The sequence below is a fragment of the Xenia sp. Carnegie-2017 genome, unplaced genomic scaffold, assembly GCF_021976095.1.
Source record: "Xenia sp. Carnegie-2017 unplaced genomic scaffold, XeniaSp_v1 HiC_scaffold_25, whole genome shotgun sequence".
Classification (NCBI taxonomy): Eukaryota; Metazoa; Cnidaria; class Anthozoa; order Malacalcyonacea; family Xeniidae; genus Xenia; species Xenia sp. Carnegie-2017.
The window spans coordinates 3580958-3603952 of NW_025813488.1; the positions used below are offsets into that span (position 1 = coordinate 3580958).

Sequence of the window (22995 nt, forward strand, 5' to 3'; positions counted from 1 at the left end):
TGAGTATGTATTCTTGTTGACCAATCTTTACAGTTGGTTTTTGGATACATTACGAGCAGAACGACTTAACACTGAATGGTATAAAATAACACAGAATTTATATGTTTTCTCAATAAAATTTATAACATTATTGATATATTCGCATCATATCTAAATATTTGTGCAATTTGAAACTTTTCGTGTTATCATACTTCTTTTATTTGTTTTGTAGTAAACAAAAAGTACGACGGTGGCGCATTATGATTCATATACTACATGATGCTGATCATAATCGTAGTCATCGTATCGATCAACCCACGGTTGATGTGGTTTACATGTACTTTATGGTTGTCGTGGATATTGTCAAATTAATTTTGGGTCAATCAGTTGAGCCAAAATTGCGTCAATCTACAAATGAACACCAAAGTCGACGTTTCAGGTTTGTGGTGTATTAGTTTAAATACAGGTTATCAACACTAAAAGGAAGAGTGTTGAATATTGGTTGACTTATATAACAAAATGAGTTGTTCTTTTGATTCTTTTCCGTGTTTTTTTTCCTGTTTTCTGCATTGTGCAGTGCTTATTGCGATGAGAACATTTGCCTATAAATGGTGATACATCTTACATTGGCGAGAGCTTTTATCTAACCGTCGTGTAATGTAAGATTATCATCTACAAAGTTAAAGAACCTAAACGGTTTACATGTCAGATGTTGCAAATGTCCGATGTCTGTTTTTCATTTTTTTATCTCCAGGATACACGATCCTAAAAATAAGCAGGGTTTCTTTGGGTTTGGGTCGTGTGGGATTGCATGCTAAAATTAAAAAGAAAATTCCTGTGCATATTTGTGCGACATAGTTCGTAGGTAGATGTTCATATCTGTTATTTCATGCCACTATACTATCACCAGGGTTAGATAACGATGCGCATTCGCTAATAGCGCAGCGGAAAGCGGCCTGAAATTGGCGTAACATGGAGGTTTCGGTTTTTTACAAAGATGCATAATGCGAGAGATAGTTCACAACGCATCCCGCTTGCGTGGTGAAATATGGCAACATATGTAACACATATATACCTACATTACAATTATACTATGTACAACAATCCACAGCAAACTTTACTACGACTGACTAAATGACAACAAATACATGTAATTACATTTCATTTCCTTGAATGATATCCAGTGGACTGATTACAAAACGTGAATAACCCGTTATATGCAGTGGACTCGCCACAAGTCTCATTCATCTGAAAAATACACAAAATGTATATTTTAAAATTGCTCACATTTGACCATGAACAAGACGAACTTCATCGTTCAGAACTCAGAAGTAACAACAAATAAAATAGCGAGTACATCATAAGTATGCTCAACAATTAATTTTTTCGTATTTTAATTATTGTTTAAATGTATATATACGTGTATTACTAAAAAATAGATCTTTGCCCATGGTCTAATAGTTGCTATTTAATAAACAAGCGTCTCGCTAAGTTTTTTGTTAAGATAGTCCTTGGCTGTGACTTCAGCATAGTTTGATGACCCATCAAAGCATTTGATAACAGTTGAATTGTCTGGGAAAACAAAAAACGCAATAGACTGTCTCGAACACAATCGCTTGATTTCTTCATCAGGAACAACAACGCGGTGTTTCTAAACAATTCGTAAACAATATTCAATTAATCGTGATCACGTTAAAATGTTTTGCTAAAATACCCACATCCGTGATGAATTGTCTCAGCTAAACCTTTCTCACTAACGTAAACTCGAAAAGTTCAAGTTCCACCGTTCCTCCCTTAATCTGCTACTGTATAGGTAATACACAATAAAATCACTTAGCTGGGCAACTAAAATTCAATTGATTTGCTGATAATATGAAATGTACAGGAAAATATGAAGGTAGCGATCCTATAGTTAGTCGCCCATACAGTATCACTGGAAATCATAGAGTGATATGGTTTCATTATGAATTGCTTCATAGTTTTCATCAATAGTGGCTTGTCAAACAATGCCATGTGCTGTGATCACATCAAATTTGCATTGAACTTTTAAAATCATAAGCTCTAAAAAAATTCGCTAAACACGTACTGTAGACATGAGTTTATCATTGGTCCATCGTTGAAGAAGATCACCAATATTTACCAATACTGCTCCTTCAATGGGTTTTGCAGAAACAAATCCATTGTTTTGGCTGTAAACCTTATTTAGTGAGATAGTTGGTCAGTACTAAACTACGGTTTTGGCTATATTGAATATGTTAAATCTATGCTGTATACTTAAGCTTGTGGCGATTTTTCTAGTAAATCACATTCAAAAGTATGACGCTTAAGACTGCATGTACTTTACCTCTAATCCACCCACTTGATCCTGAAATAACAATGTTATTGTTCCGTAATCTGTGTGTGATCCCAGCCGTACATCTCCAGATTTCAAGTCATCGTTGAATGGGTAATATAGTAGACGCATTGAAGTATTATTAGTTCTTGCGCTTAACTTTCCGTGAGCTTTTGTAAAAAAATTCTTGTCCTAAAAGTAAAAAAAAACCGTAAACGAAAAAGAAAAAAACTTTGAAAAGCCATTCTTGCCATTAGTAAGCTATTTTCAACATTTTTCTACCACAATATAAGACTTCTTTTATTGCCTATCAATTTACAATCCACATGCATTTTAGAGGAATACCTGAATGTTTAAACCATAAGAAATCAGCTGTAGTATGGCGTGAGATAAGTTTTCACATCTTTCGTAAAAATCTTTTACAATTTCTTGAAATTCTCCACCAGAACCATCCATAGGCCAAGAAACGTTCTCATTATAAGGTTCCACTATATGGTAAGCTTCCTTTAATTCATATAGTTCATTTGGATCAACACTTGATGAAAGAAAATATTCAGCATAAGAGTTTCATAAAACATGTGATTATAATGAATGAATGTATACACTTTTATTTTTTATTGCTTTTCAAATTATTTTCGAGCAATTAACAATGTCGAGGATTTTGAAAAACGTTTTCATAATCTCAAAGAAAAGGCGTCACTGTTTCCTCATTTAAAAAATTGAAGATAGCTTGCAAGGACCGAGGAACAACTTGCTTTTTGCAATCAGCGTCTAAACAAAGCTTTTACTTACATTTGTCTTCCTGGCGCTAGCCATCCATGATAATTGTTATCTTTAGTTAACACCGCCGAAAACTTTTCCTTTTCTTTCGAAGGTAAAAGAAAGAACCTCTTAGCCACATTGAATAAATGTAATACCTGAAAGAATGGAGTTTGTATCTTCTTCATATGAATGAAGTAAAGGTGAATGAATATAAACGTGTCTAATTTAAAATGTTTAAATTATAAAAATGTAGCTTGAGAGAGGGTTTACAAAGGAGTAAACACTCAGTCATGACACAAAACAAGTATAATAAACTCTATAAAATAAACACCTTCTACTGTGATACTATATTTCATTATTGCCATGTGTAAATCACAGCATGAAACTAGTATTGCGTTGATAAATTATGCACATAAAGATGTAAAAAAACCATAATTTTTACCTTGTCGTTAGGAATGCCATGGTTCTTTATGTACAAAAAACCCACTGTTGTAAAAGCCTGATAAACTTGATCAACTAAATTATTAACTTCTAAGCTTTCACATTCATCTATTCTTCGAGATTGTAAACAAGCAAAATCTACCACGGCGATCTCCGCCATTTTAAAACGAGCTGATATTGTAAACTCATTAAAATATAAACAGTTTAATAACCTTTTGTCTTTTGTTATCGAGTTTATTCGGCTCATGTTACTACCAAAGGCCCAGAACCAACCAATCGTAATCTTCGTTATTACTTTAATTTGTCACAGTGTTTCAAATAGTATATTATCATTGTTATCATTGTACATTTGTAACAAATGCAGTTACCCTTTTGCCTAACTTGTAAATTTTTAATAATTTAACATATTTAACTGGAATAGATGCAAATGACAAAAAATTTGTTTTCATGATGTAGGATCACATTAACAATCCCCGAAAATTGGCCATTCCAAAGTAGGTGGCAGGAGCCTAGTTCGGAATGGCTTACCTATTGCTTAACTTCATTATTTAAATTAGAGAGCGAGGGAACTCTTTAATTTAATGCGAATAAGCAAAAACCCACTGCTATACATATTTTGCACGTGTTTTTTACTAAGATGTTGGAAAACGCAAATGTATATTTTGCAATAAAAAATCGTTACAGATCATCTGAAAGCACTGAAGAATTGACTGTCAAAAGTGTTTGAAAATGAAATATTTGATTTTAAAAACGAAGTAAAGTATCTAAAATAGCCAGCTACACTTACGGTAAAAACGGCCATGTCAGATCACACCATTCTTTGTTCTCCGAATCTGAAAGAGAAGGCTAAAGAACGTGTAAATGTCAGGACAATAATGAATACACAAATACCCATGTGCTCTGTCGTCTTCTTGATCTTCGTGTTCTGCCATCTTTTTCATCTTCGTGCTCTGTCATCTTTTTCATCTTTGCGCCCTGCCATCTTTTTCATCTTTAAGCCCTGCCATCTTTTACATCTTTGCGCTCTGTCGTCTTTTTCATCTTCGTGCTCTGTCATCTTTTTCATCTTTACGCCCTGCCATCTTTTTCATCTTTGCGCCCTGCCATCTTTTACATCTTCATGCTCTGTCGTCTTTTTCATCTTCGTCCTCCGAATCTGAAAAAAAGTCTGAAGAACATGTAAGTAGCCTGACAAAAACCAATACACAAATACCCATGTCCTCTGTCATCATTTTGATCTTCTTCCTCCGAATCTGAAAAAAAGTCTGAAGATTAAGTCAATAGCACAAGAACAACAAAAAAAACGAACATATGATTTTGTTTTATTTTTTCTGCATTAGAAAGAGAACTAGAAGAAGAAGTTAGTAGAACAAAAAAGAAGCAAGCAAACGCATACCGTTGTCCTCTTCATGAACGTTTTCTTGACAGCTCTGTAAATGTAACAATAATTTCTAAATTGGCTTTATAACAAGCATTTCGCCCAAATGGCATCCTTATTTTGTATCAAGTCAGTGCTTGCAGAAGATCTGTTTCAACAACCATTAAAAATTACTGTGAACTCTAAATGCAGTTTGTAAAAGAAATTCCTGAAATATACCATTTACGATGGGGTAGAAACATCTCACATGCATGCAACGCATGTCAATGCAAATTAATGTTACGTTTGAAGGGTTTTTACTCAATGTTATAACATCCTTCGATGTTATAACAGAATTTTACACAATGTTATAACATCCCTCAATGTTATAACAGAATTTTACGCAATGTTATAACATCCCTCAATGTTATAACAGAATTTTACACAATGTTATAACATCCTTCAATGTTATAACAGAATTTTACAAAATGTTATAACATCCCTCAATGTTATAACAGAATTTTACACAATGTTATAACATCCCTCAATGTTATTACAGAATTTTACACAATGTTATAACATCCCTCAATGTTATTACAGTGTACTACAAACTTCCTCGATGTTTTAAAGTGTTTTGTTTGTGGATCCATTTAAGCACTTTAAAGTAAACACTTAATGAAAGATTCTACAGCATTCTGCCAGCATGCTGTAGCAACTTCCTTAATTAATTTATGGTATATCAAATTATCGTTTTCACATTCAGTAATTCTTACAGGTTAACTGAATCGAACAGACTACTATACGATTCTTTAATGTTATAGAAGAAACATTCGATCAGTTAACATTCAAAATGTCTCCCTTTAAACAAATAGATGATCTCCCAAAGAAAAAGTTAGTATTGTTATTTCTAACATCGGCCGTTTGTTAGAAATAAGCACTAAGTAAAAATAGTTTTGCTCTATATATCATGATCACAGTGTCAAAATACACTTGACTGGAAAAACAAAACAATGTTTGCACAATTATAGTTTCCTGTACGTCGGTCAGTCAAATAGTCAATGACGGCGACAGGAGACGAAGTTTCTTCTAAATAGTTATTCAATCTCTCATAAAACGACTTGTTCTCTACAAATATAAAAGTAAATGATAAAAATGAATATTGTATTTTAAATCGCAATATTATGAGCATGCTTGGCTGAATTTGCGTTATCTTAAATTCCCCGCAGCATTTTGACTCCCAGATTTGTTAGTCAAGGATGGTCCGTGATTGTTTTTTTACCATTTTCATATTTGATTTGGTTCTGCTAAAAATGATATATTTTTCTCGTGGTTTACCGATCGCTTCTCTAGCCTTTTTCTTCTTGATGTCTTGTTACTCTGAATTGCAAATCTTGTAATTAACATTTTGTGAATTATCCCATTTGGCTTTCCATAAGTGATGGTTATGTTTTAAGAGCAATCTTTTGCCATTAATAGGACAGTTTCCAATACCAAAGTTAAACATCAAGATTAATGATGGAGATGTTGATTGTACCATTCACGAAGCCGTTATGATACGACGAAATTGTTTAATCTTAAATACCGTGGTTTTTACACTGAAAACTTTAATCTGCTATGTGCATGGTGTGCAAATCACCCGAGAAATGGTAATTGCCTCTCTGTTGAATACATCGATTGTTTTTGATGCGTTTGTGTAGAGACTTTTTTGTGACGGCATGTATTTCTTTGTTTGTGAGTAACTAGTGAGTTTGTATTGAAATGAACATTGTCAATGTATTGTTTCTAGGCTCATTTTAAACGTCGAACTTTACATGAGCCGAATGCATTTAAAACAAAAGATAATGCAGAAGAATCTCATTATCTTTTGTCTTTAATGCGTTCGGCGCATGTAAAGTGCGACGTTTGAAGTAAGTCTAAACTCTTAAGTATAGGGTAATTAACTTTTTACGAAAACTTTCTTTTGAAATGCACACATTCAAACAAAACAAAATTCCCGAATGGAAAATTTCAAAAGAAATCTGTTCCAGAAATGTGCAACTGTGGGACTTGACGATGGTTATGAGTCGATGGTTATAACTGTCGAAACTTCATGTAAGCTTATCTAGGTAAAAAATTCAAAATGGCGGATAACTTAATCATAGAAAGCAATCAATTCAGTAGTAATGTTGACGAGAAACATTTTGATATCGTTGCCTCAGCCTTGAGAAAAAGTTGCCTAAATGATGATGAATTGAAAGATTACTTTGAGTTAGAAAGATGTTTTAAGTGCATTACAAAATTTGAGATGCAATCGTTTGGAAATAGTAAAGATGATTTAAACAGCGATATTTTTGTGAAGGTAGAAAGATAGACTAACTTAGTTACTGTGGATAGTGAAATTATAAGAAATAATACAAAATTTTATTTGGTACAATTGATTTACAACCTATACCAAGAAGCCTTTTAGCCGCGTTAAGAATTGAATAAGAAGTTTTAACTGTTATTTCATTGTCGAGATACATCCATCATGCATGCATAGTTTGATAGCCACGTATGTCTAGTGATCAACAGAGATTTTTATTTCACAATACCATTTCACGCCAGGAGCATTTTTTTTGTGATGCAGGAATAATTTTGCTGTGCACACGCACTGAAGATCTAGTCAAAAAATTACATATTTTTCAGTTTAGCTTGATGATTTTCTTTATCAACCATAGGTAGGCCTTCAGTTTCCTGATCATATGTTATGTAATTCAGCAAGAGTTGCTCAACTAATTGAAGAAAATGTGAAATGTAAAACATACATCATGGCTGACACCACTTATGGAAGGTAAATGAACGATAATGCTCATTAACATTTTTCTTCCTTTGTTTTTTGTTGATCTTGTAAAATTTATAAATTGTTTTGTATTGTTTCTATTAGTTGTTGTGTTGATAAAATAGCAGCTGAACATATCAAAGTAGACTTCATAATTCATTTTGGTTCAGCATGTCTCAGCAGGTTTGTAAAATACTTACATAAAATCTTGCTACATATGTAGCAATGTGCTTTATCTTTGATTATTTTTACAATCAAAACCTGTTTTAAATATTAGAAAACAGTTAAATGCTTTGTGAAAAATCATTATGCTATTAATGATAAACTTACATTTTTGTTTCTTTAGAACAGATAGTATTCCTGTCATTTTTGTTTTTGGTAAAGAAAAAATAAATATTGAGGAATGTTGTGTGGCCTTTCGTCATTGTTTTGAAGATAAAAGTACAAAAATTATACTTGCTTATGATGTTGTTTATCATCATTCAATTGGTAGGTTGTTTAACATATTATCATTAATTGCATAAAAGCACTATTGTTAATGTGCATTTGACGTAAACAATGAGTTTTTAAAAATGTATCTATATGTGATTATTTACTCTTACTGAAAATGGCATCATGTTGATTTTCAAAAATATTATCACTTGTATTATCATATTTCTTTTTTATTAGATCAAATATACACAAAGCTTTCTTCTGAATATAAATCACTGATTCCATCTCGAGTCAAAGGCTGTGATAATTTCATTATGAAAAGTAGATGTTGCAACACTGAAAATTTTCCCCTCAACAATAGCAATGAAGTTTATGATTCTTCATTTAATGATGAGTGCAATGAAAATATTTCTCATTTTGGGTATGTACAACAAACAAAGAACATGAACATTCTTTACACTACCTAAAATATAAACTAAGATAACGTGTGTCAATGTAGGTAGTGATGAATGAACAACAGAGAAAGAGAACATTCTTTACACTACCTAAAATATAAACTAAGATAACATGTGTCAGTGTAGGTAGTAATGAATGAATAACAGAGAACAAGAACAGTCTTTACACTATCTAAAATATAAACTAAGATAATGTGTGTCAGTGTAGGTAGTAATGAATGAATAACAGAGAACAAGAACAGTCTTTACACTATCTAAAATATAAACTAAGATAATGTGTGTCAGTGTAAGCAGTGGTGAATGAACAACAGAGAACGAAAACAATCTTTACACTCCCTAAAATATAAACTAAGATAACATGTGTCAGTGTAGGTAGTGATGAATGAACAACAGAGAACAAGAACAGTCTTTACACTATCTAAAATATAAACTAAGATAACGTGTGTCAGTGTAGGTAGTGATGAATGAACAACAGAGAACGAGAACAATCTTTACACTACCTAAAATATAAACTAAGATAACATGTGTCAGTGTAAGTGGTGATGAATGAACAACAGAGAACAAGAACAATCTTTACACTACCTAAAATATAAACTAAGATAACGTGTGTCAGTGTAGATGAAAGAATCATTTATAAAGAGAACAATAAGCTATTGTTCATAACTTTCAAATTCATAAGTTTCAGATTTGGTCGCGAATTCAATCTAGAAGATGGTTGTTCTGTTGATGATTACGTCGTTTTCTATATTGGAAAAGAAAGTTTGACATTAACCAATCATATGATGACTCTCAACAAATGTGAGGTAAAAATAGGTTTTTATGCAGCTTTCTGTAAACGTTTTCGAAAGTTTTTGGTACTGTATCAATTTGTAGATTAATATTTTAATTAACTGCAGTAGAAACGATTCATTTGAATTTTCTGATTACTTAGTTTTATTCTTATGATCCCGAGATGTCAACATGTCGTAAAGAAACTTTGAATGTAAATCGTCATCTCATGAAAAGGTATAAAGAAACATCAAATGCGATTATTTTCCAGCTATTTTTCCTAGCTATGGTTATTTTCATTTTGTCACAGTTTAATTGCACTTTTTATAATTGGTTAATCTCTCTATTACTACTTAATTTATTCATAAATTGCAAATATTGTCATTTATATTCTTATTTTGTAACTTTATTTATACCATTATTCTGAAGATTACGTGCGTTGCGACGACAAGTGAATAAAATTTTTTCATTGCACTATTATATTTTACAATGGAAATTCGTATCATTGTAATAAGCTGGACTCTAATGTTCATTATAAGATTACGTTTCCCGCCGGGAAAAATCTATCGACACTGTACTTTGTATTATATTAAAGCAATGCGTTGATATATTTGAAAGGTACTATCTCATTGAAAAGGCAAAAGACGCTCAAACTGTTGGAATACTTGTTGCTACAATAGGAATTGGTAAATTGAAGTTGAATTTTTATGTATCATCTTGGGACTGGAAAAAGCAAAATTTTTTTCATATACATTCATGAAGTAGCAGTTGATTTGTGGTTTCTTCTAATCATCTTTTTCAATGGGTAGTTAACTCTTTGCAAATCCTCAAAAGAATCAAAACAATTTTACGCAAATGTGGAAAAAAGGTATTTTATTCTGTAATTATTCTGTTCATTTTGTTGTGAATGCTGAAGACTTTTATATTCTTAGTTTTATACATTTGTGGTTGGAAAAATCAATGCAGAAAAGCTGGCAAACTTTATGGAAATCGACATATTTGTGATAATTGCCTGCCCAGAAAATAGTTTAATTAATTCTCAGGTATCTACCGCAGTTACAATATAAAAATCCCATGTATGTGTTTGCTTGTGTGATGATGTCAACTATATAACACAACAATAGTCGTGAATGTTGCTTAAATTTGGCACAATCTTTTGTGCTTTAGGAATTTTATAAACCAGTCATAACACCTTTTGAAATTGAAGTTGCTTGTACAAGGTAGGTTCATTATGTTATTTGTCACAAAATACTTTAAAATATCCAATAGTCATATTTAACTTAGTGCTTTTCTTTAATTGCGTGATGATGTATTTTAGGGCAAGGCAATGGACTGGTGAATATATAACAGATTTTCAAGAACTTTTACCAGGTTGCTTTATTGAGTAATTTTCATCTGCCTTGTAGAGTTCAGTGACTTTAAGTCAACGAACTGTTTTTGAGGATTGTGATTGTCTTGAGTTTATTCTTTTATACATTGAGTAAAATGTTGGTTGTGTATTTAGGTGCTGCAAGTCATGTGAATATAGAAGATCAGGTAATTTTTTTTATTTATTCACCTGTATCTATTTCATTTTATTCTATAATCATTTCATTAAAATTAGTTTAGATGGTTTTTCTTAATGGAAATCATCGTTCAATTGTAGCTATAGTCACTATAGTATAATTTTATGTGCAGGTGTAAAAATTATTCCTTGTACAAAAGGTCCAAGGCCAGACGACGTTTTTAACGAATATTTTTCTTGGATACATGCAGTTTTGTAATAAGTGAAAAAAAATTTTGTGTTTTCATTATACGACCTATGGAAAAAAGTAAACGGGAAAATTTTATTTGAAAGAAATCAAATAATGACAAATGTACTTTTAAGGTCAATTCATATTACAATTAAAAATGGCCTTGGCTGTAATATACTTCGGAATATCTTTGGTTCCATAGTTTAATCAACTCATACCTCGTTGCTGCATTTATGCCATTTTGCCCTATACTTTAGGAGAGTGAATTTGATGTTCCTGACATGTCGTTGATTTCTGGCCATCTACGTCCTAAGCGTTCACAAAAGGGTAAGTAAGATTTTTTCATCTGTCGACTTGTGAAATTCATGGTGACGTTTTACAATGTTTGAATAGATTCAGATATAAACATTGAAAAATCTACTGCTCTGGCTGCTCGAAATATGAATGCAACATTATCTTGTCATCATTCAGCTGCAGGTTGGTAGTTATTTTATTCAATAAAATAAGTTGATTGTTTTTATCCCAATCCTATACAGCTTAATTAAGATCAAACTCTTTGTTTCTATTGGTAAATCTTTTTATTTTTTGAATCGTTTGAGAAAAACCCTCTCTTCTACTTCTCCAATAGACTCCATTGTTTTACTAACTTTCTTACTTCGACATAGTTTGCGTAAATTATATTTGACGCATGGGCCAAACAAAACGAAGTGCATTCGAGATTTTTTACTTTTAGCGGAATTTCTCGCCCAGCGCTCTTGGAAAGGTCTGGAAATAAAAAAAGGTGAAACACAAGTGAGCAAAGCGATCGAAGGAAGAAATGGGATTGCAAGCTCTTATACTCATGAAACTGGGCATAGTTCTGGTGCAGAGTATTCTGATGAAGATAACTTGATGGGTGCGAATAGACTGAAACAATCTGAATGTTGTGAATTGATGGCAACCCGACTAGTCTCAACTCAGACAACTTGATTGGTCGAATGGAAACTATTTAAATTGTTGGAAAATGATTGCTTTATAATATATATATTATGGATGAAAAACAGTGGATTTTTTATTCTTTATTTAGACCTGCATTTAGCTATGGATTTAGCCAGTTCAAATCAATGGTTAACGTTCAAGCATCCAGGTTAAGTTGAGATCAGTGGTATGGTTTTCTTTTGACGAAATCGAAGTTTATGTCATCCGGTTTATGTTGCAATCTTGGCAACGCTAATGCAATTACTGAAATATGGCGTTAATTAAAATTGTGTAATTTGCGACAAATCAATGGCTTAGTCGCAATATTCTTGTGAAGATTTATTGAACTCTATTTTCCTTACTGAATAGACATAATTATAACTTCTTGAAAAATATTTCCCATTGGAATTAATGAATGGCAATTTCCGTCCAAAACTGTTTGTCACACAGGAAGAATGGTAACAGGATTGGTCTTAAGATGGTGTACTTTGATAGTTTTGTGTGTTACAAATATTAATATTATTTTTCAGTGAATGATATTCCTTCTTTTAAATATTCTATTAGAAATTACTATTTTTACGTTGTGTAATGTAATTTTTTATACACATATTTTGTAAATGCTTTGCTCTCCTTGCAAAATTTAATTGCTTGTGAACATATGATCAACAGTGTAATATCAGTTTGTGATTGTCTATGTATACTGAAACTTATCTTTACTCTGAGTCATATGAGTCATAAGAAATTTTCTTAGAGGGGGTTATATCTCCATTTTGTAAATAGTGATTTTCCATTTCCTGCTGAGGACATTTTCCTAATAAACATTCTAGCTATGACCCTGCAGACAACATCCACATGACACATCCACATTAATTGGTGCTTTAGTTCATGGTCTTATGTTTAAGTTTTGCAAAAGTGTAGCTCTTCAAAAGGATAGATTACATTACTCGAGCAACATTAAAATTATTATAACATTCAATAATTACATTATTTTAGGTTGTGATAATCTTTTAAAAAATGAGTGAAAAACGAAAAATTGGTCCATGGATTGAAAGTGGTTACCTGGGCCATGGAACTTTTGGAATGGTTCGGCTGTGGTACAATGAGGTATTTAAACTGGTTTCTGTTTACACTATTTTACATTCAACCTTATCATCAAGCAACATGGTGCATATGATCTATTGTCAGTCTGTTTCTATAGTTCATACACTTTTATGGCAATAGGCTATAACTTGCATATTTTTTTATTTGTAGCATACAAAACAGCAAATAGCTCTGAAAACATGTCGTAATGAGCCACCATTATCTGAAAAGAATCGTGAGAGATGGCGACAGGAAGTTCAGTTTCTCAATCACATTAACCACCCAAATATCATTAAAACCATAGAATTACCTCCAGAACTAGCACAAGATGAGTTGACTATAGGAAGTGGTTTACCAGCCTTGTGTATGGAGTATTGTGAAGGAGGTGATCTTCGTAAGGTATTTTATTTCATGGGCATGTTGCAAGCATGTCTAAACAATTAATAAAATTATTTAAAATGAAATATGTTATTTCTTCAATAATTTTTCGTTTGAAAAGTTTGTAGTAAAGCATATATTAAATAGTAGATACCATGGCTTAAATGTGTATATTTATTTTAATTAGAATTTTAACGTTTCAGTTTTAGTCCAAAATGTTGCATGAAATGTCACAATATCTTTAAATGCAATTTTGTATTTTTCATAAAGTTTGAAAGCCTTAGAAAATATGAAAATTATCATATTTACAAAATTTCATTTCCAAAATCTTACTATTTTGATGAAACTTCATCCAACCTATTTTAAAAACTAGGCTTTCACGTATTTTTTGGTTTACTAAATCTTAAAGTTTTAAAATAAAACTATTCCTGATATGTGCGCCAGTTTGCAACTTTAGCTGTGTATGATATCTTTTTCTTCATCTTTGATGCATTATTAAAATGGCAGTTGTCTTACAAAAATTTAATATTTTGGTTGTCGTAGACACTGTGTACGTCTGATAATTGCTGTGGCTTGAAGGAAGGGATGATTATTCGTGTTTGTGAAGATATTGGTAAGACGTAATTTCTGGTGAAATTTTGATTATTTTCATTCATTATCGTCTGAAACAAAACTTTTTCCCGACTAAGACTCTTTACAAATTAAACGGTTTATCCCGAGAGTATCGTTACATGTTTGTAGATTTAGATCGTCCAGGTTAGTAAAGTCCTGAGAAGGACTGTTGTTGTTGTTGTTGACTGACTAAGGTTGTCGAAACGTCAGTCAACAACAACAAAAACAGTCCTTCTCAGGACTATACTAACATGGACGATCTACATCTACAAACATGTTAGACTCTTTCCTTTATTCAAATTTAAAGAAGCTTCGTGTTATTTACTTTCGTAATTCGTTCCTTAAGAGGTTGTAATGAACTGACGCGAGTTACTTTTCCAATCTTTCAGCAAGTGCTATTGAATGTCTTCACAAAGCTAAAATTGCACATCGCGATTTGAAACCGGAAAATATTGTGATTTGTCCTGGCAAGAATCGAGTAAATCCATTTAGAATTTTTTCTGAGTATATTTTGTCATTATTTTAACGACTATAATTTAACCATTACATTCTCGAACTGTCAGATAAAACAAATATTCACAAATATTCCATTAGTTTTCAACTGTTTTGTGTCTAAAATTTCAAATACTATTACATTGACATCCATATTTTTAGAATACATACAAAGTCATAGATTTGGGTTATGCAAAGCAAGCAGATCCATCTGGAGTTTGGCATTCTTTCGTTGGAACAAGATATTACCTTGTAAGTACTCGCTAACAGTATTAGTTTATGATATTTTGCCTTAAAATACGTGCATTGTTCATCATTTTTTCATAGGCACCTGAAATTCTAAGTCAGAAAGAGTACACCCTTACGGTATGTTTTTACATATTATTTTTATATGTATTAATTTTGATGTATGAACTAGAGAAAAATGCAAAACAGAAAACAATCTTACATTGTATCAATATTTTAAACTAAGATAACGTGTGTCAGTGTAGGTAGTGATAAATGAACAACAGGGAACGAGAACAATTTTTACACTATCTAAGATAACGCGTGTCAATTTTGGCAACCTCGTAGTTAGCGTTGAATAACGCTAGAATAAAATAACATTAGAGAATTAGAACCCTGAAATATAAAATAAATGAACATTTGTCAGTGATGGATGAAACCTTATGGTGGATAGTGTACTTCTTAGGTCGATCTATGGAGTTTTGGCATTCTTTTGTACGAATGTTGTACTGGACTTCGACCATTTCCACCCAAATTTCAAGGATTATTGGAAAATAAAGAACGCGAATTTATTGCTGTAAAAGAAGAAGCGGATGGTATATTTTGAAACCGAGAATTATAAATATGTAGAAAATTAGTTTTGTAAGACCAAATTGTTAGTGGTATAAATCATTGTTCATTGCACTCTTTTTACGATAGTTCAATTTGTTTTGTACAGATATGTTTGTGTGCTGTGACAAATTACCAGAAGTGAATCGATTGAATTGGTAAACTAAATGTTCAGTTATTCTTTCATTTTCATGTCATGCATTATATCATATTTAGTGTTTAATAGTGTTCTAAGGGATAAGTTTGAGAAGCTGCTTCGTTTGTTACTTGATGTAAATCCCTTACGTCGTGGAATACTTACAATAGAAACTGAAACAATATCATGGCAGGACTGCATTCGCGACATTCAAAATACCAAGGTAGATATATTTGAACAATCCTATATAAATTTCATCAATTGTTTTTCTTCCAACTATATAGTAAACCTTACATACGTACCTATCTATACTTTTTCGTGAATACTAAGCAAATAAAAGTAGGTGAATCTTCACCGGTTGTAACATGAAATGTGAACACATGAATTGGAGATATAGCTTTCATCATACTGTATAAAGTTGTTATAGAAAATCTTGTTAAAAACCTCACTGTTAATGTAAGATGATGCAAATGTGTATAGTTTGACGGCATCTTTTGAGCGAATATTAAATGAAAACGTGTAATATTTTGAACTGCGTTTTTTCCTTTTTACGTCACTTCCGGCACGATGTCACTTAAGTCTAGCCCCAAAAAACCCATAAAGATCAAATTTTCGTTGTATCAAATATATTGTAAATGTTCTTAAAATCAATTGAATTATCTAAAGAAGCTATTACCCTGACCCTTATATCTGTATTTTTAACAACTGAGACTCGTGTTTGAGCTACCATCACTTTTTTCAATTTTTTTTCTGTCAAGGTTGTTGAAGTGTTTTCCATTGACCAACGCAAACAATATGTGTACGAAATCACTCTTCATCTGAGGTTAGAAATCACTAAAATGTCAATCTATGCTCCTTCGACCTATTAAGGCGTATATTAGCGTTTTTGAACCACCAATTACATTGTTAAAATGTAGTGAAGTGAAGGAAATAATCAAATCAACGAGTAAAGGCATTTCATAATTCATTTCTTTTGCTTGAAGTCGCCGCAAGTTTTTGGAAAAATTGCTTTCCAAATGGATTGTTGTTTAAATGAAGAAATTACGAATTATATATACAATTCAATGTTTTTATTTGTTTTAGTTTGAGTGAACTAAAACATAGGATTGAGAAGGATACAAGCATACCGGTTCGTGATCAAGAGCTTTTTATCCATGATGGTAGCGATCTATCCACAATTAATACAATAAACGATGTAAGTTTTGACGTTTGTTTTTCTTCGATGATTAACGATGTTTAAGTAAAAAACAGATTTTTGTTTAGAAGATGATCTGTTTTTGATTTAGAATCTCACCGTATTTATGTTTAATAAAGTTTTTGATCCAAAGTTGAACATACTACAAGAGAATGATGTACCCAGCACCTTAGCAGACATGTGTAAGAAAATAATATTCACGCTTTTTATGGAATAATATTGACGGAGTGGATAAATTGTCAACATTTTCTTATTTTATTTTGTAACAAACAGTAAATGACCCTGACGGATTTTCAAAACGTTCTGTGGTATGTTTAGTACACATTTTTTTACCATTTTATCATCTGTTCAAATTAACAATATTCATCAATCATTAAGAAATGTCACAAGGAAGTCTACAAGCACAGTATCTTCTTCATTCAAAAGCAAATTGCTAATACTGTTTCTTTAATACGTGGTCGTAAGGCACTTGTGTAAGTAAGTGAGCTTCGAAAGGATGTTTTTTATGAAAGATTCACGTTTTATCTTCTTTCTTCATGTCAATTTGTCTTCAATTATTTGCGAAGAAACGTAGCTATGTTTCTTCTTATAATTTCATTCACTTTTCATTTATATATATTGTGTATATAGAATTCGTTTGTTGCAATGGTCCCGTGAGGAATTCACTTTGAGATGTGAAAAGGTTGGCCAAAAAATGACAGAACTTAAGTCCGTTGTTTCTTTCTTTCAACAAAGGTATTGGTTTCGTTGAGCTTACATAAACTGTGACTAAATATAAGGTTTGATGACTCATCTTTTTAAATAACTCCTTTTTGCATGAATCCACCTTTCCGACAGTAGACACACGTGTCAAAAATACAAGATCAAATTACAAAATTTGGACAATCAAATGGTCGGACATACTATTGTTTATGTAGAATAATGGCAATAAAATGGTAAGGAGATGCTTTTGAGTTTTGGGGCATTTGAAATTTTGAAAACAAAAAATATGGTTTCGGTCCATGCCTCCTGATGACCCGAGATAGTTGAGCACTAGAGCGTCGCATGTTAACTAAGGAAACTAGATAATCCTTGTTTGCCATGTAGCCCATGGATGGTTTGCTCGTGATACATGAGAAACAGTAAACGAGAGAGTTAAATCAGATAGATATAAACCAATATAAATTGTATAAAACATGTTCAAGGTTGTCTTAAATTTTAAGTGCCGGAAAAAGGCACAGTGTCAGAAGAAGTTAATTGAAACATTGCTTGGTTTATTTTATGAGAAGAGAAGAACAAAAAGATACAATTCGAAAGCAAAAAACCCCGTTTTCGGGCCATGCTTCCCGATACCTCCTTAAGCGTGTTAACGTTTCGGTAGGAGATTTCGGCCCCTCCACGCTATCCTACTTGGGAGATGCAATAGCAACCTTCCGCCCATCAGACCCCGAGATCACCTGCGATAGGCTTTACTCGGGGTACGCAGTGAGAGTGCGGTCGCGACCCGAAACGTCTGGACCCTAAGCCACTGCATACATATCGCACCCAGCTTCCACTGCTAGTTGACATCTACTATGCCTAGTATTGGCTTTATATATATATACAAAAATTCAAAGGCTTACGAAAGTTGTGGGATTATTAAAGTCCCTACTGCGCATGCTCAGATGGTTTCTTTGATAAATTGCGACTAAGAGAGCTAATTGCCGCCAATGTAGTGCAAGTACATATAGTTAGTCGTTGCCATGACTATGAACAATTAGTCAAGTGGACTGCGCATGCTCTTGCGCATGCGCAGATGATTTCTCCATTAAATTGTTACTAACCATTGTCTTTACTTCAAAATCGGTTCTAGTAGATGCAGTTATTCATTGCCATGACCATGAACTTGGGCAGCTTGTCAAGTCGACTGTGCATTTCCGAGGAGACTGCGCATGCGCCGTTCATTTATCTGAAAATTTGTGACTGAGCGAGCTAATTACTCCAATTGTAGGTACTAGTACATACAGTTGGTCGTTGCCATGACCATGAACTTGGAGAGTTGGTGGAGGTGACTACACATGCTCAGATTAATTCTCAATTGATTTGTGACGGAGCGAGCTCTTAAATTGCAACTTGTACATGCGCTTAGCAAATGATCATGTATTTTTGGCACGCTCTTTGTGTTCTTAACCTTGTTTTGACAAATGCATGCTATGCATTGATTTGTGATGCATGGAGTGTGCAACTTTGTGCTTTGACAAATGCATGTTGACAAATGCATGTGTTATGCGTGCACTCGTAATATCCGCGACAATGTTAGAAATGCTTTTATTTTTCTCTATAACTTTTTATCTGCATATATATTGCATGTCATATCCAAGCTTTCCTTTGAGTTGACGTAAGATGTGTTTACCACAGGAAAGGTGGATTGTACAAGTTAGATATTATACCTATTACGTAACATTCCATTTCATTTTAATAAAACTTCTTCCTACTTACTTGTTTAGCCTTCACACTGATTTAAAAATTTATGAACATAAGCATCCTGCTTGGGAAAAATGTGTCAAGAACGATCTTATGGACTTTGAAGCATGGAAACAAGTTGAGAAAAAAATGAATGTTGAAAAAATATTTGTAAGTTTTGATGACGTATGATATTTTACTCGTCATTGACTCCTTTTGGGATATTTTAATTGTCTTTTTTTATGGCAAAAGTGTGTTAGTATAGTAAGAAATGAATAACATAAGAGCAAGAACAATCTTTGCACTAGAATTGAACAACAGAGAACGAGAACAGTTGTAACTAAACTACAAATATAAACTAGGATAACGTGTGTCCATGTAGTTAACTTTGAATAAACAACACCCAATGGCTTTTATTACATCATTTACAATAAACGAACAATCCTTGATTTTTACCTGAACAGGAGGAGGCACAAAAAATTTTTCAAAGAAGAAATGAGCTCCAAGCCAAAATAACCACAATTAAGAATAATGAGCGTGGCAGCAAAACTTCTGATTCATCAAGGCAGCAATTAAATAAACGGTTAGACTTGTGTATTTGATTAGAAATAAAGTATATAGCTCCTGTCTGTTTTTGTGATCACTATTGAGCATCTGCATTTTACTTTCTCTCTATAAGTTGAAAGAAAGGGAAATATTTTGTGCATCTGGTTATGATCCTTTTTTAGAATTAACTTTGATTGTTTCTTTGCGTTTTCAGAGCAAATGAAATTCAGTCCAGATATGAAGAGCTGAAAACTTGTGTTAAGAAAGTAGATTGTAAGTGAATACTTAAACAATTATTTTACCTTGCATTAATATATTTTCTGCGTTTTTTCCACAAAAATATTTGGTTTAATATTAAAAAAGATAACATTGGAAGTTTGCGTGAAACAATCAAAATGGTTTTAAAAGAAGTAGAAAAGATCAATGAAGAATTTTACAATTTTTTGAGGTAAACTAAGAATTTTATTTTAGATGCTTCGCTAAAATAATATTCAAATTATTAAGTGCATCTTTTCATTATTCATGTTGAGATTTCTATATTTTTATATCACAAATAAATTTTAGACAGCTGTTAATCTTACGAAAGGATTTGGAAATATTTATTCCTGATTTGAACAATCTCAATGAAAAGATGAACGAGTTACGACAAAGTATGCAACAGGTATAATCAACATGTTTCATACATTATCTTAGTTTGTGTTTCGTTGTAAAGGCTTTTCTCTTTCTCTGTTGTTCATTCATCACTACCTACATTGACACACTTTATCTTAGTTTATATTTTAGATAGTGTAATGACTGTTTTTGTTCTCTGTTGTTCATTCATCACTACCTACATTGACACACTTTATCTTAGTTTATATTTTAGATAGTGTAATGACTTTTTGTTCTCTGTTGTTCACCTACTGACACACATTATCTTAGTTTATATTTTAGATAGTGTAATGACTGTTCTTGTTCTCTGTTGTTCATTCATCACTACCTACACTGACACACGTTATCTTAGTTTATATTTTAGATAGTGTAATGACTGTTCTTGTTCTCTGTTGTTCATTCATCACTACCTACACTGACACACATTATCTTAGTTTATATTTTAGGTAGTGTAAAGACTGTTCTTGTTCTCTGTTGTTCATTCATCACTACCTACATTGACACACGTTATCTTAGTTTATATTTTAGATAGTGTAAAGACTGTTCTTGTTCTCTGTTGTTCATTCATCACTACCTACACTGACACACGTTATCTTAGTTTATATTTTAGGTAGTGTAAAGACTGTTCTCGTTCTCTGTTGTTCATTCATCACTACCTACACTGACACACGTTATCTTAGTTTAAATTTGAGGTAGTGTAATGACAGTTCTCGTTCTCTGTTGTTCATTCATCACTACCTACACTGACACACGTTATCTTAGTTTATATTTTAGATAGTGTAAAGACTGTTCTTGTTCTCTGTTGTTCATTCATCACTACCTACACTGACACACGTTATCTTAGTTTATATTTTAGATAGTGTAAAGACTGTTCTTGTTCTTTGTTGTTCATTCATCACTACCTACACTGACACACGTTATCTTAGTTTATATTTTAGGTAGTGTAAAGACTGTTCTTGTTCTCTGTTGTTCATTCATCACTATCTACATTCGTTATCTTAGTTTATATTTTAGATAGTGTAATCTGTTCTTGTTCTTTGTTCATTCATCACTACCTACACTGACACACGTTATCTTAGTTTATATTTTAGGTAGTGTAAAGACTGTTCTCGTTCTCTGTTGTAACTGATCTTAGTTTTCGTTCTCTGTTGTTCATTCATCACTACCTACACTGACACACGTTATCTTAGTTTATATTTTAGATAGTGTAATGACTGTTCTTGTTCTCTGTTGTTCATTCATCACTACCTACATTGACACACTTTATCTTAGTTATATTTTAGATAGTGTAATGACTGTTTTTGCTCTATGTTGTTCATTCATCACTACCTACACTGACACACGTTATCTTAGTTTATATTTTGGGTAGTGTAAAGACTGTTTTTGTTCTTTGTTGTTCATTCATCGCTACCTTCACTGACACATGTTATTTTGTTCTTTCTAATACAATTCATTGTGAACTGTCGGATGTTGTTGAGCAGCAGTAGTTTTATTGGTTGTTCAATTTTTTATGTTGTTTAGTATTGTTTTTTTTCGCAGTGGCAACATACGAGGCAAAAACAAATCTGGGATTTACTATCTGTTTTTTCGGTAATTATATATTTATGTACTTTTTCCCTTTGCGTAATTTAGTTGTTGAAATGAGGGAAGAGATATTTTTTATTTCTTGGATGATGCATAAATGATCAACTTTATGAATGTGAGGCTTTTTAGGAAAATGAAGAAAAAAAAGAAAAGAAAGATAGTATGTCATACGAGAAGAAACCTGCGAACTGTTTAAAAAAGAGGTAAAATTTGTATGAACTTCTCAATGTTTCTTTATCACAAATAATAAAGTGAATACAAACAGAGGCTTGAGTTTTTCTTAGGTTATCAGGTGCTGACCATGTTAAGCAAGGTGAAGCATTTCTCTTAAGGTTTGTGTGAAAATAAAGACGAAGTCTTTTTCATTATTGGATTCTTCCTAAATAATTCATTGTTTAAGTTGCATTGCAACCTAGTGATTTTTATATTTGTCGATGGTTGCTCGTTGGTCGGACGACCATTTGTCAGTTCGGCTTTCCAACCTGCCAACGCTTTCTTCTCCATCTCTGAATGATGAAACTTGAAATTATTTTTTCGTGAAAAACTCTAATGTTACAAGAATAATAACGAAATTTGTTGTGATATTGTCTTTAGAATGAAAGAAAAGGTTAGCGATGTGCAAAGTCGACAAAAATCCTGGAAACATCAACTCGAGGTGAAGTTTTCTAATTTTTTTATTGGTTAAATCAACAAACGTGATGTTTTTAGATGCTTTAATTTTCAACTTTGTTTTTCTTTGCCAGACTCTTGACTGGTCATTTTGTCAAATCGACAAATTTACAGGATAAAGGAAAATCAATATAACATTATGGAAATACGGAGTTGGTAGCTCAAATCATTGTTTTATATAGATTTTTGTACATAGAAATAAACTCCATGTTTTTGTAATCTATTATTTATTTTAAATAGATAGTGTTTTGAAGCATATCAGATTTGCTTGATAAAAAACTGCAATTTGGATTTTATACATAAAATGACTGTGTGCCCGTCACCCCCCTCCCCCTCAAGTCGAGCTAAATCGCCCATAATCATATTGCTGAGTAAGCGCTAAGT

General features: G+C 32.4%; 3 protein-coding genes and 1 long non-coding RNA gene across 7 annotated transcripts; 2 read left to right on the forward strand and 2 right to left on the reverse strand.

Moving 5' to 3' along the window:
* Window positions 1-1110: 1110 nt before the first annotated feature.
* Window positions 1111-3703, reverse strand: LOC124452805 (proline hydroxylase buaE-like). 2 transcript variants are annotated; one of them, XM_047003422.1, is made up of 6 exons: window positions 3516-3703; window positions 3104-3228; window positions 2657-2846; window positions 2324-2503; window positions 2066-2176; window positions 1111-1630 (listed from the first exon to the last, which is right to left on the reverse strand). In XM_047003422.1, the coding sequence occupies exons 1-6, from the start codon at window positions 3672-3674 to the stop codon at window positions 1448-1450; spliced, it is 948 nt and encodes a 315-aa protein (XP_046859378.1). In that variant the 5' UTR covers window positions 3675-3703; the 3' UTR covers window positions 1111-1447. The 2 variants fall into 2 exon arrangements, with proteins under 2 accessions (XP_046859378.1, XP_046859379.1); XM_047003423.1 differs by lacking the exon at window positions 2066-2176.
* Window positions 3704-4585: 882 nt separating this feature from the next.
* LOC124453264 lies at window positions 4586-4951 on the reverse strand. The gene is made up of 2 exons (XR_006951036.1): window positions 4911-4951; window positions 4586-4767 (listed from the first exon to the last, which is right to left on the reverse strand). It is a non-coding gene; the product is annotated as an uncharacterized LOC124453264 (long non-coding RNA).
* A 2038-nt stretch (window positions 4952-6989) lies between these two features.
* On the forward strand, window positions 6990-12846 carry LOC124452744 (2-(3-amino-3-carboxypropyl)histidine synthase subunit 2-like). The gene is made up of 17 exons (XM_047003344.1): window positions 6990-7209; window positions 7568-7680; window positions 7774-7851; window positions 8015-8157; window positions 8338-8521; window positions 9235-9358; window positions 9487-9560; window positions 9942-10009; window positions 10133-10191; window positions 10256-10366; window positions 10491-10543; window positions 10642-10694; window positions 10828-10859; window positions 11314-11383; window positions 11450-11533; window positions 11790-12051; window positions 12123-12846. Exons 1-16 carry the CDS (start codon window positions 6991-6993, stop codon window positions 12023-12025), a joined length of 1701 nt encoding a protein of 566 aa, XP_046859300.1. The 5' UTR covers window position 6990; the 3' UTR covers window positions 12026-12051; window positions 12123-12846.
* On the forward strand, window positions 12155-22830 carry LOC124452742 (inhibitor of nuclear factor kappa-B kinase subunit beta-like). Of its 3 annotated transcripts, none has more exons than XM_047003340.1 (26): window positions 12155-12471; window positions 13007-13117; window positions 13265-13492; window positions 14015-14084; window positions 14473-14561; window positions 14738-14827; window positions 14903-14941; window positions 15267-15396; window positions 15519-15567; window positions 15636-15768; window positions 16304-16368; window positions 16629-16740; window positions 16832-16922; window positions 17014-17048; window positions 17119-17213; window positions 17371-17475; window positions 19206-19332; window positions 19626-19744; window positions 19922-19980; window positions 20071-20155; window positions 20272-20368; window positions 21880-21948; window positions 22072-22145; window positions 22227-22274; window positions 22537-22597; window positions 22686-22830. In XM_047003340.1, the coding sequence occupies exons 2-26, from the start codon at window positions 13028-13030 to the stop codon at window positions 22728-22730; spliced, it is 2205 nt and encodes a 734-aa protein (XP_046859296.1). In that variant the 5' UTR covers window positions 12155-12471; window positions 13007-13027; the 3' UTR covers window positions 22731-22830. The 3 variants fall into 3 exon arrangements, with proteins under 3 accessions (XP_046859296.1, XP_046859297.1, XP_046859298.1); XM_047003341.1 differs by having other exon boundaries at window positions 21898-21948; XM_047003342.1 differs by lacking the exons at window positions 14015-14084; window positions 14473-14561.
* The last annotated feature ends 165 nt before the right edge of the window (window positions 22831-22995 follow it).

Excerpts from the sequence above, each read along its gene's own strand:
- LOC124452742 (XM_047003340.1), top strand. The coding sequence starts at position 13,028 with ATGAGTGAAAAACGAAAAATTGGTCCATGGATTGAAAGTGGTTACCTG. Across the intron at positions 14,085-14,472 it reads TCGTGTTTGTGAAGATATTG|CAAGTGCTATTGAATGTCTT; the intron begins GTAAGACGTAAT and ends CCAATCTTTCAG. Across the intron at positions 22,146-22,226 it reads GCGAACTGTTTAAAAAAGAG|GTTATCAGGTGCTGACCATG; the intron begins GTAAAATTTGTA and ends AGTTTTTCTTAG.
- LOC124452744 (XM_047003344.1), top strand. The coding sequence starts at position 6,991 with ATGGCGGATAACTTAATCATAGAAAGCAATCAATTCAGTAGTAATGTT. Across the intron at positions 10,192-10,255 it reads TACGCAAATGTGGAAAAAAG|TTTTATACATTTGTGGTTGG; the intron begins GTATTTTATTCT and ends TTATATTCTTAG. Across the intron at positions 11,384-11,449 it reads TCCTAAGCGTTCACAAAAGG|ATTCAGATATAAACATTGAA; the intron begins GTAAGTAAGATT and ends ATGTTTGAATAG.
- LOC124452805 (XM_047003422.1), bottom strand. The coding sequence starts at position 3,674 with ATGGCGGAGATCGCCGTGGTAGATTTTGCTTGTTTACAATCTCGAAGA. Across the intron at positions 2,177-2,323 it reads ATCAAGTGGGTGGATTAGAG|GTTTACAGCCAAAACAATGG; the intron begins GTAAAGTACATG and ends TCACTAAATAAG. Across the intron at positions 1,631-2,065 it reads ATGATAAACTCATGTCTACA|AAACACCGCGTTGTTGTTCC; the intron begins GTACGTGTTTAG and ends CGAATTGTTTAG.